This window comes from Cervus canadensis, chromosome 4 (genome assembly GCF_019320065.1).
Source record: "Cervus canadensis isolate Bull #8, Minnesota chromosome 4, ASM1932006v1, whole genome shotgun sequence".
Classification (NCBI taxonomy): domain Eukaryota; kingdom Metazoa; phylum Chordata; class Mammalia; order Artiodactyla; family Cervidae; genus Cervus; species Cervus canadensis.
In genome coordinates this window covers 103949292-103964142 of record NC_057389.1, presented here as the reverse complement: position 1 = coordinate 103964142, position 14851 = coordinate 103949292, and the positions used below count along the sequence as shown (strand labels likewise).

Here is a 14851-nt window from a genome sequence, read left to right as displayed (position 1 = left end):
GGGAATTTCCTTTCCCTTCCTGAAATCAAGAAATAAACTTCCCACGGGAAAGTTTTCTTCCCTGAACTGGAAGAAACCTTTCATCCTCAGAGACAGAGTCAGATTTTTCTCAGAAGATTTTTTTCCGTGAGGAAAATCCATACCAACAGGTCTTTTGAAATAACTTACCTTCCTTGTCTCCCCAGGTATTTCAATAGCTTTTCTGTAGCTGTTCCTCTGTTCCGCCTAGTATATAACAAGCCTTTTGGTCTTCATTTTCTTTTTTGGCAAAGATTCCCACATACACATAAATACATTTTGTGGCTTTTCCCCCTGTTAAGCTGTCTTGTATGTCAGTTTCAGCTGGAGACATAGAAGATGGAGGAAAATTCTACATCCACGATGGTTCTGGAGACAAGAACGGGCTAGCATTGGCAGGGATGCAACTGACTTCTGGGTCTGCAACTTAGAGATCCAAGGACCAGACTGGAGCAGAAGCTAGAATTCTTACCATGTCTGTCTCCCTAATTGCTGTCTGTGGTACCTCGCAGAGAGAGGATGCTAAACGATTTTTCCTTATCCTTTTCTTTCTGGGTGGATTGGCCGGAGAAAAGCATTTGTAAGGATTAGTTCTTTGGGTAGTTAACTCTTGTGAACTGTTTTTCTTTTTTTGGCCGTGCTGTAAGGAAAGCAGGATCTTAGTTCTTTGACCATGAATGGAACCTGTGCCCCTGGCGGTGGAAGCTCTGAGTCCTAACCACTGGATCACGAGGAAATTCCCAGAATTCTTGTAAACTTTGTGTGGGGTACTCACTGGTTGACCCCTTCCCTCCCAGGGACAGCTATTTCCTCTTTGTCTCCTTTTGGGTGCTGAGAGCTTGGCTTGGCTTTCTGTCTGCCAGGACATGCCGGCATGTTTGGTCCTGAGTGTCAGACCCTCAGGTGAGAACCTTGAGGATATGCTGATGGCCACACACAAAGGTATATTGCACCCCATTTGTGGCTAGGGTCCTACCGACCACTGGGCCCTGTTGCCAGCCTCTGAGGGAAATTGTCTAAGTCTTTCTCTCTTTTGGTCATCTTTGAGATAGGGTCTGGATCTTGAAAGGGCTTCCCAGGTGACACTGGGAGTAAAGAAGCCACCTGCCAATGCAGGAAACATCAGAGATGTGGGTTCGATCCCTGGGTCGGGAAGATCCCCTGGAGGAGGGCATGGCAATGCACTCCAGTATTCTTGCCTAGAGAATCCCCTGGACAGAGGAGCCTGGTGGGCTACAGTCCGTGGGTCCCAAAGAGCTGGACAAGACTGAAGTGATTTAGTGTACTTGCTGGATTTGAGAGGGCGCCATTTTTTGTACTCTTTGGGAAAATCTCATGCATTCATGAGAGGGCTTCTCTGGTGGCTCAGATGGGAAAGAATCTGCTTGAAATGTGGGAGACCTGAGTTTCAGCCCGGGTGGAGAAGATTCCCTGGAGAAAGGAATAGCTACCCATTACAGTATTCTGGCCTGGAGAATTCCATTGGTTGAGAAGCCTGGTGGCGTTACAGCCCATGGGGTCACAAAGAGTCAGACATGACTGAGTGATTAACACTTTCACTTTACTTCATGCACCGTGGTTTAGTCACAGTAGACTGACTGATTTTGAATCACTTGAAATAAGTGCGCTTTTGGTTTAAAAAAAGTAGAAAAAAAATGAGTTCAATACTCAGGAAAATTTACTGTTTATCTGAGCTGAAATCAGATATTGAAAGGATTTTTTTTTTTTTTAAGCAAGTCTATGGCTTATTTGGAGAAATTGGCTTAATTGGAGATATATTCAGAGTCTGATTGGAAGGATAATCAAGACCTTCTTTCCTAAGCTAAAATGGAATTATATATCAGAGGGCTATTTGGAAACACACCCGCAAGCAAAAAAGTTTTAAAAGCCTTTTTTCAAGGGCTTCCCTCGTGGCTCAATGGTAAAGAATCCCTCTGACAACTCAGGAGACATGAGTTGAATCCTTGGTTGAGGAAGATCCCACCTGCCTTGGAGCAACTAAGCCCATGTCCACCACTTCTCCACAGTGAGAAGCCTGCGAGTCTACTAGAGAATCAGCTCGAGAACAGCCACCCCTCTCGGCAACTAGAGAGAAGCCCTTGCAGCAACGCAGATTCAGCATGGCCATAAGGAAATCAATAAAATTACTTCAATAAAGCCTTCTTCACAAATATTAGTAAACTTGTTCCATCTGCCAGAAACACAATTTGCATCCAACTGTTTTTTCTTAAATAATGAGTTTAAAATTCTTGTACCTGCTTCATGGCTAAACTTTAAAAATAAAAGCTACAAATTCTGTTTGCTTCTGTCTCTCCGATTGTTTGTCTGTCTATCTATGTTACATGTATGTAATATTTTTCTACCTCTAGGAAGTATTGCTACAAATTAACTTGTAAAAGAGCTCTATTTAGTTGGCTTAGAAAAAGGTACTTACATCAATTGATTAGTCAAACAAATTTAGTTGTCTCGGCTAAATGTTTAAGATTTTAAAACCATAAACTCAACTTAAGGACAAAACAGATGATAAAAGTGAGTTGCTTGACATATATCAGCAGTAAATTTTAAAATAACAGAAGTCTGGACTTCCCTGGTGGCGCAGTGAAGAAGAATCCGCCTGCCAGTGCAGGGGACATGGGTTCGATCCCTGGTCCGGGAAGATCCTCTTGCTGGGGAGCAACTCAGCCTGTGTGCCACAGTGCTCTAAGAGCCTGTGATCTGCAGCAAGAGAAGCCGCCACAATCAGAAACCCGGCCCTGCAGCGAAGAGTAGCCCCAACTCACCACACCTAGAGAAAGCCCGCGCCCAGCAACGAGGATCCTGCAGATCCAAAAGTAATCCATCAATTAAAAAATAATATAAAAAAAAAATAATATAAAGGAAGTCATTTATTTAACTTTTTACATTCTTTGCTTCTGTGATTTTTGACACTTGCCTGATTTATTGACAAGAAAAACAGCATAAGGTCTTGGCTAGCTATTTAACGACTCATGAAAATTTCACAAGTATAATTGTTAGAAAACAAGTAATACATATAAATGAGATATACATTTATAAGTGAGCTTTTCAGCAATAATTATGTGTTACAAAATGTGTACTTAAAAATAGCTTCCAGACGGAGAAGGCAATGGCACCCCACTCCAGTACTCTTGCCTGGAAAATCCCACGGACGGAGGAGCCTGATAGGCTGCAGTCCATGGGGTCTCTAAGAGTCAGACACCACTGAGCGACTTCACTTTCACTTTTCACTTTCACGCACTGGAGAAGGAAATGGCAACCCACTCCAGTGTTCTTGCCTGGAGAATCCCAGGGACGGCGGAGCCTGGTGGGCTGCTGTCTATGGGGTCGCACAGAGTCGGACACGACTGAAGTGACTTAGCAGCAGCAGCTTGTGGAAAAACCCAAATGAACTTTGCAGTCTACCCAACATATTAGTTTCATGTATACAAAATAGTGATTCGATATTGTTATAGGTTATATACTCCATTTAAAGTTATTACAAAATAATGGCTATTATTTCCCTGCACAGTAAAATCCTGAACTGCTTTTAAAGTAAAAAATACATAATCTTTTGCATATTAAAAAAAATAGCTTCCAGAATCATTATGGAAACTTGAAACCTTGGAGTTACACTAAGTTAAGAAATGATGGATATTCTTTGAATATCTAGATCATTTTCAAATAAGGGAAAATACTACAATATTAATTACTAAACAGAAGCTTATCTCCTTGGCTTCTTAATTTTTACAGAGGCACTAATGATGTTTAGATTACTAATGTGTCCTTTGCCACTTCAAAAAATTGTATTATAAGGAAGCATATGTCTCTACAAAATATTAAATGATATATTTTGTGAGTCTACTGAAGAATACTGGGATAGACATTAGTATAAATGTTGGTATGGCCACAGACAGTTTACAATTGCTTGCTTCCTAGTTTTCATTGGAAATTAGAGTTACTAATTACTAAACAGTCCATGGAAAGCTCCAGGCCAGAACACTGGAGTGGGTAGCCTATCCCTTCTCCAGCGGATCTTCCTGACCCAGGAATTGAACTGGGGTCTCCTGCGTTGCAGGCGGATTCTCTACCAGCTGAGCCACCACAGAAGCCCATAATCAAGGTAAGCAAAAAAAAAAAAGAAGAAGAAGACATGAGTTTGAGCAAATTCTGGTTGATAGCAAAGGGCAAGGAAGTTTGGTATGCTGAAGTCCAGGGGTCCCAAAGAGTCAGACATGACTTAGTGACTAAATAACACAAAAGTAAATGGAACTACTAGGAATAATAAAGGCACAGAAATAACCTTGTATGTGAAATATGTAAGGAAAATAAGATGTGTTTTTGTTATGAGGTATGAAGGATCATTCTTTTTTAAAAATCTATTTGATTTTTGTCTGCTCTGGGTCTTCGTTGCTGCGCACACAGGCTCTGGGGCACGGGGCTTCAGCATTTGCGGCTCCCAGGCTCTGGAGTGCAGGTTCAGTAATTGTGGTTCAGGGGTTTTAGTTTCTCTGTGGCATGTGGAATCTTCCCTGACCGGGGATTGAACCCTCGTCCTCTACACTGGCAGGCTGATTCTGAAGTCTGAAGGATCGGGGAAGTGTGTAGGCCCATTCTTAAGAAGGAAAAAGAACATTGATTCTATCCTTGTTTAAAAGTATTTAATGATTGTTTCAGAATACAAAAGAGGAAAATAAAAAAGAGGAAAACCTAAATGGATTTAGAAAGTGGAAGAGGAAGAAAGAAGAAATCTTATCTAGTGTGGTCAAACTGGTGAAAAATAAATGGATTACTACAAGACTTTTAACAATGAGCTTTGTTTTTTAAAATTTTTATTGAAATGTAGTTGATTTACAATGTTGCATTAGCTCAGATATATAGCAAAGTGATTCAGTTATACATATATATCCTCTATTCTTTTTTAGATTCTTTTTCACTGTGGGTTATTACAAGATATTGAGTATAGTTCCTTGTGCTATACAGTAGGGCCTTGTTAGTTATCTACAATGAGCTTTAATATCAACAGTGTGACTATGAAAAACACAAATTTGATTTTCTTTCTCTGCTAAAAGGACATTTTCTTGGATTACTGTAAAAGATTTTTCTTTACCTGTTAAGTAATCCATATTGAAAATGAAGATTCTATTTTTATCAAAATGTTGTCTTTATTGGATCTCTAATTAGGAAAACTGAGTCATCTCAAAGTTATAAGACCTGGAAAGTTTTCTTTTATTATGTAACTTACTGTATTTGTCTATAAGATCTTTTACTGTCACTTTGGTTAAACAGGTAACTAAGGATGGTTGCATAGTAATCTATGAACTTATTTAAACAAGTGTTCAAATCTTTGATGTTTTGGACAAGTTTCCCAAAATAAAATTCTAAATTTTACTTCTTCTACACTGTTTTCTCTTGAATCACAGCTGAACTTTATGAAGCTATAAACTCTGTCTGCATGCCCGGTGATGGTTTAGTCACTCAGTCCTTATCTGACTCTTTCAGATTCCATGGACTGTTGCCCGCCAGGCTCCTCTGTCCATGGGATTCTCCAGGCAAGAATACTGGAGTGGGTTGCCAGGCCTGCCTCCAGGGGATCTTCTCCACCCATGGATTGAACTTTCATCTGCTTCCATCTCCTGCACTGCAGGCAGATTCTCTACCCACTGAGCCACCAGGGAAGCCCCTTTGTAGCACATTTTATACCTGAGAGTCTGTACCTCTTAATTCCTTACCTCTATATTGCCCCTCCACCCCTCTCCACTGGTAGTCACTATTTTGTTCTCTATATCTGGGAGTCTGCCTCTTTTTTGTTATATTCAGTAGCAGATTGTAGTTTTTAGCTCTGTGAAACATTTCTATGTGGCAGATTCCTGAAGGGGCATTTACTGATATTAGGGAACCACAGCACAGACTTCAGTCCAAATTCCAGTTATTTGTTCAAATGTAAACTTGGCCATGATCTCACCACATTGCGTTTAGCTATCCCTCTCCTTAGGCTCCTCTGGTCTGCGATCTTTCTGGTTTTTTTCCTTGTCTTTCAGGGTTTTTTCTTGTTTTTTATGACCATGACACCGGTGGGGCATTTGATAGAATGTCCCTCCATCTGGGTTCAGCTGTTGTTTTCTCGTGGTTAGATTGGGGTTCACAAAGGTGGTGTCCTTGTGAAAGCGCCTGATGCCGCACGGCTTACTCCTGAAGCACGTGGCCCTCACCTGGACCAGCGGCTCAGGGGCTGCCTGCTAGCTGCTTCCGCTTCACTGTTGAGTCACCATTTCTCACCTTCCTTTCCTTGGAATTGAATCCCCAGATCCAGCCCACTCTCAGGGTGGAATTAAGCTCCACTTTCTGGAAAAGAGACCATCCCCAGATAGGATTTCACCGACCAGTGTCAAGAGACCAAGTCGGACTTTGGGGAGCGAGCGCTACAAAACCCTCTCAGGAAAGTCCCTAGCTTGCAGGGTAAGCCTTACAGATCCAGCCAGGCCAACCAAGATCCTTGGCATGTTTCGGGGACGTCAGAGGAGAGCCAAATTCACCAAAAGGCATAGATACAGCTGGTGAAGCTCGGGCTCTTATCTTCAGTTAGCAAAGGATAGAGGCTTTTGGAAGTCCACTTTGAGATTCCTCACGGAAACTTCCAGTAAAGCAAGCTGAACTCTTGTTGTACCTCTGTAAAATAATCAGGGCAAATTCAATGAGACCTGGCAAGGAAGGTCTTTCTTTGAGATTATTCTTAACAAAAGGGACAGCTCAAATATTATGTAGTCATAAAAAAACAGAAGGAAATCCTGCTATTTGTGGCTCCGTGGATGAAGCTGGTAGGTGTTACACTAAGAGAAATTAGCCAGACAGAGAATGGTTAAAATCTGCATGATTTCACTTATGTGTGAAAGTTAAAAGAGCCAAATTCACAGAAACAGAAGAAGGTCAGTTTTCAGGAGATAGGGGATGGGGTGAGGAATGGGGCGATGTTGGTCAAATGGTACAAACTTTTACCAAAAGTCCTGAGGATCTAAGGTACAGCAAGGTGACTATAGTTAAGAATGCTGTATTGTTACGTATGAAAGTTGCTAAGCAGGTAAATTTTAACCATTCTAATCACACACACCAACTGCAGATCATGTCAGTTCAGTCAGTTCGGTTCAGTCGCTCAGTTGTGTCCGACTTTTTGTGACCCCATGAATCACAGCACGCCAGGCCTCCCTGTCCATGACCAATTCCTGGAGTTTACTCAAACCCATGTCCATCGAGTCGGTGATGCCACCCAGCCATCTGATCCTCTGTCGACCCTTTCTCCTCCTGCCCCAATCCTTCCCAGCATTAGGGTCTTCTCCAATGAGTCAACTCTTTGCATGAGGTGGCCAAAGTATTGGAGTTTCAGCTTCAGCATCACTCCTTCCAATGAATACTCAGGACTCATCTCCTTTGGGATGGACTGGTTGATCTCCTTGCAGTCCAAGGGACTCTCAAGAGTCTTCTCCAACACCACAGTTCAAAAGCATCAATTCTTCGGCACTCAGCTTTCTTCACTGTACAACTCTCACATTCATACATGACTACTGGAAAAACCATAGCCTTGACTAGACGGACTTTTGTTGGCAAAGTAATGTCTCGGCTTTTTAATATGCTGTCTAGATTGGTCATAACTTTCCTTCCAAGGAGCAAGCGTCTTTTAATGTCATGGCTGCAATCACCATCTGCAGTGATTTTGGACCCCCAAAAAATAAAGTCATCCACTGTTTCCACTGTTCTCCCATGAGGTGATGGGACCAGATGCCATGATCTTAGTTTTCTGAATGTTGAACTTTAAGCCAACTTTTTCACTCTCCTCTTTCACTTTCATCAAGAGGCTCTTTAGTTCCTCTTCACTTTCTGCCATAAGGGTGGTGTCATCTGCATATCCGAGGTTATTGATATTTCTCCCGGCAATCTTTATTCCAGCTTGTGCTTCGTCCAGCCCAGCATTTCTCATGATGTACTCTGCATCATGCACCCTGAAGTTAAATAAGCAGGGTGACAATATACAGCCTTGATGTACTCCTTTTCCTATTTGGAACCAGTCTGTTGTTCCATGTCCAGTTCTAACTGTTGCTTCCTGACCTGCATACAGGTTTCTCAAGAGGCAGGTCAGATGGTCTGGTATTCCCATCTCTTTAAGAATTTTCTGCAGTTTATTGTGATCCACACAGTCAAAGGCTTTGGCATAGTCAATAAAGCAGAAATAGATGTTTTTCTGGAACTCTCTTGCTTTTTCGATGGTCCAATGGATGTTGACAATTTGATCTCTGGTTCCTCTGCCTTTTCTAAAACCAGCTTGAACATCTAGAAGTTCACGGTTCACATATTGCTGAAGCCTGGCTTGGAGAATTTTGAGCATTACTTTACTAGCGTGTGAGATGAGTGCAATTGTGCAGTAGTTTGAGCATTTTTTGGGATTGCCTTTCTTTGGGATTGGAATGAAAACTGACCTTTTCCAGTCCTGTGGCCACTGCTGAGTTTTCCAAATTTGCTGGCATATTGAGTGCAGCACTTTCACAGCATCAGCTTTCAGGATTTGAAATAGCTCAACTGGAATTCCATCACCTCCACTAGCTTTGTTCGTAGTGGTGCTTCCTAAAGCCCACCTGACTTCACATTCCAGGATGCCTGGCTCTAGGTGAGTGATCACAACATCGTGATTATCTGGGTCATGAAGATCTTTGTTGTATCGTTCTTCTGTGTATTCTTACCACCCACTTCTTCTTAATATCTTCTGCTTCTCTTAGGTCCATACCATTTCTGTCCTTTATAGAACCCATCTTTGCATGATATGTTCCCTTGGTATCTCTAATTTTCTTGTAGAGATCTCTAGTCTTTCCCATTCTGTTGTTTCCCTCTATTTCTTGGCATTGATCGCTGAGGAAGGCTTTCTTATCTCTCCTTGCTATTCTTTGGAACTCGGCATTCAAATGGGAATATCTTTCCTTTTCTCCTTTGCTTTTTGCTTCTCTTCTTTTCACAGCTATTTGTAAGGCCTCCTCAGACAACCATTTTGCCTTTTGCATTTCTTTTCTATGGGGATGGTCTTGATCCCTGTCTCCTGTAAAATGTCACAAACCTCCATCCATAGTTCTTCAGGCACTCTCTCTATCAGACCTTGTCCCTTAAATCTATTTCTCACTTCCACTGTATAATCATAAAGGATTTGATTTAGGTCATACTTGAATGGTCTAGCGGTTTTCCTTGCTTCCTTCAATTTGTCTGAATTTGCCAACAAGGAGTTCATGATCTGAGCCACAGTCAGCTCCCGGTCTTGTTTTTCCTGACTGTATAGAGCTTCTTCATCTTTGGCTGCAAAGAATATAATCAATCTGATTTCAATGTTGACCATCTGGTGATGTCTACGTGTAGAGTCTTCTCTTGTATTGTTGGAAGAGGAAGCAGATCATGTAGGACTATATTTATTGGGGGGGGGGGAAATCTGTGTAGGGTGTTTCCCTGGTGGTCCAGTGGTTAAGAGTCCGCCTTGCAATGTATGGACACCGATTCCATCTCTGGCCTATAAGATCCCACATGCTGAGCAGCAGCTAAGCCCGTGCGCCACAGCGACAAGCCTGTGCTCTAGAGTCTGTGAGCCGTAATGAAGCCCAAACCCCTTCAAGCCTGTGCGTGGCAACAGGAGAAGCCACTGCAATGAGAGGCCCATGTACTGCAGTGAAGAGTAGACCCCAGCTCACCGCAACTAGAGAAAGCCTGCATGCAGCAATGAAGATCCAGCTCAGCCAAAAGTAAATAAAATTATTTTACAAAATCTGTGTAGAAGTGGACCCACGCAGTTCAATCCTGTGTTGTTCAAGGGTCAACTGTATTAAAATTATAAAAACATCATAAAACTGGGTGCAAAAAAAGGGAAAGCTGATTATTTCTCTGCCCCTGTGAGTCAGGTTTGCCCAATCATTTCAATATTCCTGATCTATAAACCTGTTGTTCTTTGAATATCTGACCAGTTGCCCCTTATAAATCATGAAATAAATAAAATCGTTAACATGTATTCATTTTACACCACCATGAGAGTTATGACTTTTTCCCCTTCTTTGAAACTTTTCCTATAACATGCCCTGTTGTTCTTAGATGCCTCAGCCTGGCACTCTAACTCCAGATCTTGTTGCTGTCTGGGTCTTTTCACACTTGTTCCCCTTCCCTGGAACTCCATGACTTCTCCCCAGTGAACATATTCTTTCAAACTCCCCAGGCAAGGTCACTGCCCCACCTCTGGCCTTGCATGACTCCAATTACCACCTTTTGGCTTAACCCATAACACCTAGTGTGGGGCAGCGAAAAAGAGTAGCTAGGGATGTGTGTTGATGTAACAGATATAGTTTCTGCCTAATGAACTCCTAGTCACCCTTCAAAACCCCAGCCCTAATGTCCCTCCTTCCTATGAAGAACCTTCACTTCTCCTGTGGGCTCCTCTAGTACTGGTGCCTCCCTCTCTGGCCCATCCCTGCCCCCATGGGACTAGGGATATCTGTCTGGCTCTTCATCCCCGGGACAGGGAGGTTCTCAGGGGTCCCAGCATTGTGCAGATCTGAAAAAAGGAGATTTGCTGAATCACAAAATCCAGAAGTGTTTATTAAGTGAGTTTTGATGTAGCACCATTCACAGTGAGGCAAGATTCTTTTTTTTTTTTTTTTTTTGAGGCAAGATTCTTGATCCTGGGGCAGAATTTTGAGTCTGGGCTTCATAGAATAGGTAGAAGTAGTGGCTTTAATGAGTCAGGGATCAAAAAACAAGGACAGGTGTGATTTCGTTCTTCTTGCACCAGCTCCCTCCCAGGACACTGACTGTCAGTCACTTGAAGTGGACTTGCTTGGACAGGTCAGCTGTGGTTTGGCAGACATCTGGCTTCTGGCCCTGGAGAAGGTGGCCGTGAGTTAGGGTGCTGAAAGGAGACCCTACCCTACCCCCACCAGCCAGATCCCTCCATTCCCTGCCTGGCTTACCTGGTATAACCGGCAGACAAGGTGTAGGAGATGTTCCTCTTCTTTCATATGTTCCTGAACAAGCAAGACAGGGGGTTAAAAGTTCCACTGGCTCCCAGTCTGGCCCTTGCTTCCTGCCTCCCAGATCAATGTACACGCCCATCAGCCTGGTTCCTGCCTGGGGGCCCCAAGAGTTCTTACCCCATTGACAACGACCCAGGGCACGTATGTGTGGGGTGGCCGCAGAGCATCCGTGAGCTGAGCATTGATGTGCAAGAGCTGCATGCCACGGTCCCCCAGAGCACACTCCATGATGGAATCCGGGGACACCTTTGGCGCATAGATCTGCAGGCACTGACGGCAGATGGGAGCTGGTCAGCAGGGGCATTGCCTCAGCTTCCTCCCTGTTATCTCCCCAACAGTCATCCTTCTAGCAACCCCCACTCCCCCAAGCCCAGTTTCTGCTTCCTCACTGACAGCAGGAGACAGTCTGGTTTCCAGGGATGCAGCAAGTGCTTAATACATGTCTGCGTGGAGGCCCCCAGGGCAGGGACTCAGGCTGCTTCTGCTCAGGCTGTCTCCCATAAGACCAGACCTGCAGCTCCAGCTCTGCAGGGTCTTATTTTCCCCAGAGCATCCGTACTTGCTGTTCCCTCTGCCGGGAACACTTTTCCTCCTCCTTCCTCTGAGTCTCCTGAGTGTTCCCTCCTCCTTTGCACACCCCCAGCCACACTATGACTCTGCAGGGCTTGGAGGTGTCTCAGGGAGGCTTCAGGTCTCTTGGGTGGCTCAGATGCTTGATGAATAAATAAACAATCAGGGTAGATGAGTCACCCTTTTGGGAGTTCTTTTTCATAATCCTCCAGGGAGGGAGGTGGGCCAGGTGTGTCATTTCCATACCCCAGAGAAGGATCACTGTCTGTGTCCCTGTATATTCCTGTTCAACCAAGCCCAACCCAGAGGCACCTCGTCCAGGAAGCCCTCCCTGATTTACCAGGCAGGCCCGCAGAAGATCTTGGTTCTCTCCATTCAGAGACTGAATCTTTGAGAAAGGACACTGTATTCCTGGGACTGCACAGAGAGTGGCAGCGGGGCCAGGACTTGAGCCTGGGTCTGTCTGGATGCAGGGAGGCCAAGGCCCCCCAACCCAGGCTGAATGAGGGGTGTTACTCACTGGCTTCAGATTTTGCTCCATGTCAGTCATTTCCTCTAGGCAGACAATGGTCAGGAAGGCTGTTTTCGGCTCCAGCTGGTCCAGCAGGCAGGCCTGGGGGTGGGGGCAGGCAGGCAAGGATGTGAGTGGCTCAGAGGACCCTCCACCCCAAGGACCACCCCAGGAATAACCACGAGGTGTCCACCAATCAAGTGGAGAACAAAAACATGATTAAAAGGAGGCTCACAGGCAAGGGGCAGAGCTGTTTGCAATCCCTTCTGAGTCATGATCTATCAGGGCAGTGGCCCCAGCCTCTGTGCCCCTCCCTTGGGAACTGGGGGAGAGGGGAGCTGCTCACCTCCACTTTGTTAAGCTTGCACTCCCGCTCACCATGCTGGCACGAGAACTCCCACTTGCCACTGACGTTTCTTTCCTGAAAAGCAACGAGGTAAGTGTTGGCTGCCCCCTCCCCCAGACCTCCTTCCCGTGGCCACGTGACTCCGTTTCCCCGGTCCCCAGGCACCTGAGCGTTCCCATAGGGCACCAAGGTGACGTTGAGGATTTCCCACACCATCAGCCACGTCGGGAAGAGCTCTCGGATCAGGAACATCTGGCAGCCAGGGCACAGCGCCTCATAGTAGAGGCTCACGTTGACCAGGGGAACTTCAGGTTTCTGGGGCGATGCCTGCAGGCACAGCTCACCGACCTGCACGGGAGGAAGGGGTGTGAGTCAAGTTAAACTGTCTCGCAGGAAGGAAGCTGCAGATAGCAGGTGCCCCATCTCACACTCTTTCCCCTCCTTGTCAGGTGGGAGTCTGATGCTGAGGCTTCACCCAAAGCCTAAATCTTCCTAAATATCAGGTTGCAAGATTGACGTGACACAGATTTGCAAACAGTAGGCAGTTAATGGAGGCACAGTTTGCTTTCCTCCAGGAGAAGTGAAACTTCTCACCCAGGGGGCGACAGGGTGGAAGAATTCCTGGCCTTCACCAGTCTGGGTCTCCGCGGCCAGCCCTGCCTTCCGGCGGTGCGCATCACCCCTGCGTGCTCCTCTGTGGTCCCTTCATCCCCTGGAGCTGTGGCCCCGGGCTGAGCAAGGCCGCACACCGCACTGACTCCTTATTTACTCTTCCTATCCACCAGTCCACTGAACTCCTCCCAAGGCTACTGCGGAGGCGGCGCCTAATAGGTGCTGACTTCCGTCTCCAGCTGAGGGGTGGCGGGCGCTCGTGTCTGTGAGCAAGTGGTTTAGCCTCCGGGGCATCTGCTTACTCCGGACCAGAAAAACGCGCGCTCTTCCCGGAACGAAACGCACCCTCGATGAGTGCCCGTGGCCAGGGGCCGGCAGCTCAGCTGGTCTGGGCTTCCTTCCCCTGGCCTAAAAGAGGAGACTCTGATTCTCGCTCCAGATGTACACAGCTGGTGCTCAATGCACCGAGAGGGGAGGAGGGGGTTGCGGGAGGATGGGGTGGGGGACAGCTGAGGGACTCGGACTCCAGATAGGAAAGCGAAAGGGAAAAGAAAGTATGGCCAAAGTGCCGGATTGAAGGGTGGGGTTGGGGAGGGGGTCGCCACCCCCTCCCCCCGGGTAAGATCCTCTCCGGACCCCGGTGGTCTCCGTCGAGGTGGAGGGCGGTGGGAGGAGAGGAGCGGCCGGCCCCCGCCCGGGGCGCGGGTCCCAGCTGGCCCGCCCGCTGCGCCGCCGACGCTACCTGGCAGGGGGCCGCCCCCTCGGGGAGTGCTTCCAGCGAGGACCACCGCGTTGCGGCGGGGACCTCCGGCGGCAACAGCAGCAGCAAGAGCGGCAGGAGCAGGAGCGGCGACGAGGCCATCACAGCGGCGGCGAAGGCGCGACGGCGGGGAGCAGTGGCCCCGGGAAGAAGCCGCCTTTAACTCGGCGGTGGCCCGGCCCCCAGACGGGACCCGCCTCCCGGTGCCCACGCCCCTCGGGGGCCCGGGCTGGCGCCTCTAGGTATCTCTACTTTTCTCTCCGGGCCTTTCTTCCCATCCCAGCCCCCCCCCCCCCCCCCCCCCCCCCCCCCCCCCCCCCCCCCCCGCCAGGCGCTGGGCCCCCAGTCACCTGAACAACGTGCTGCCCTTCCGTCTCCCCCAGGCCTTCCCCGCAACCAGCCCGGCCCAGTCCTGTGAAGCTGAGGCTGAGCACTTTGAGCAGAGGTGAGGTCGGGGCTTAGAGACAGAGAAACAGAGAGATCGAGAGATAGGAGGTCTCTAAGCGCCCACGGAGCCCTCTGGGGGCCGTTGGAGCAGTCCCGCCCCGCCCCCACCCCCTGGACCCGACTCTCCGACCTCCCTACCCTGTGTTCCCATGGGAGGTGACCCCTTGCCCCATGTGGGCAGCCAGGCCCCTCTCATTCCCAAGCTTCCCCCCTCCCCCTGTCAGGCTCCCCAACCCTGACGGCGTCCCGTGGAGCTGACTCAGGCTTGACCGCAGCAGGGCCAGAAAGCAGAAGCCAGTGCAGGGAGGGGCACCCCCATCCCTGGCTGGGGGGTGGGAAGAGAAAGCTGGTGTCCCTTCTTGCTGCTCCCCCGGGCTTGCGGAGGGGTGCACCCCTGCCCTCTGCCAGCCCCTTTGGTAGAAGAGAAGCCTGGGTTGGAGCAGTCATTACCTGGAGCCAGTACAATATATTGATACATGGGATGCGGGACTAGCCCTGTAGACCCCAAATCCAGGGGAATCAGGCAGACCCAGGTTTGCTCCAGGCCT

The 14851-nt window shown here is 47.3% G+C and overlaps 1 protein-coding gene across 1 annotated transcript; it reads right to left on the bottom strand.

The window, feature by feature from the left end:
• Positions 1-10598: 10598 nt before the first annotated feature.
• Positions 10599-14106, bottom strand: IFI30 (IFI30 lysosomal thiol reductase). Its single transcript, XM_043467378.1, has 7 exons — positions 13839-14106; positions 12650-12832; positions 12485-12559; positions 12148-12240; positions 11175-11327; positions 10995-11048; positions 10599-10905 (listed from the first exon to the last, which is right to left on the bottom strand). Exons 1-7 carry the CDS (start codon positions 13956-13958, stop codon positions 10843-10845), a joined length of 741 nt encoding a protein of 246 aa, XP_043323313.1. The 5' UTR covers positions 13959-14106; the 3' UTR covers positions 10599-10842.
• Positions 14107-14851: the final 745 nt, after the last annotated feature.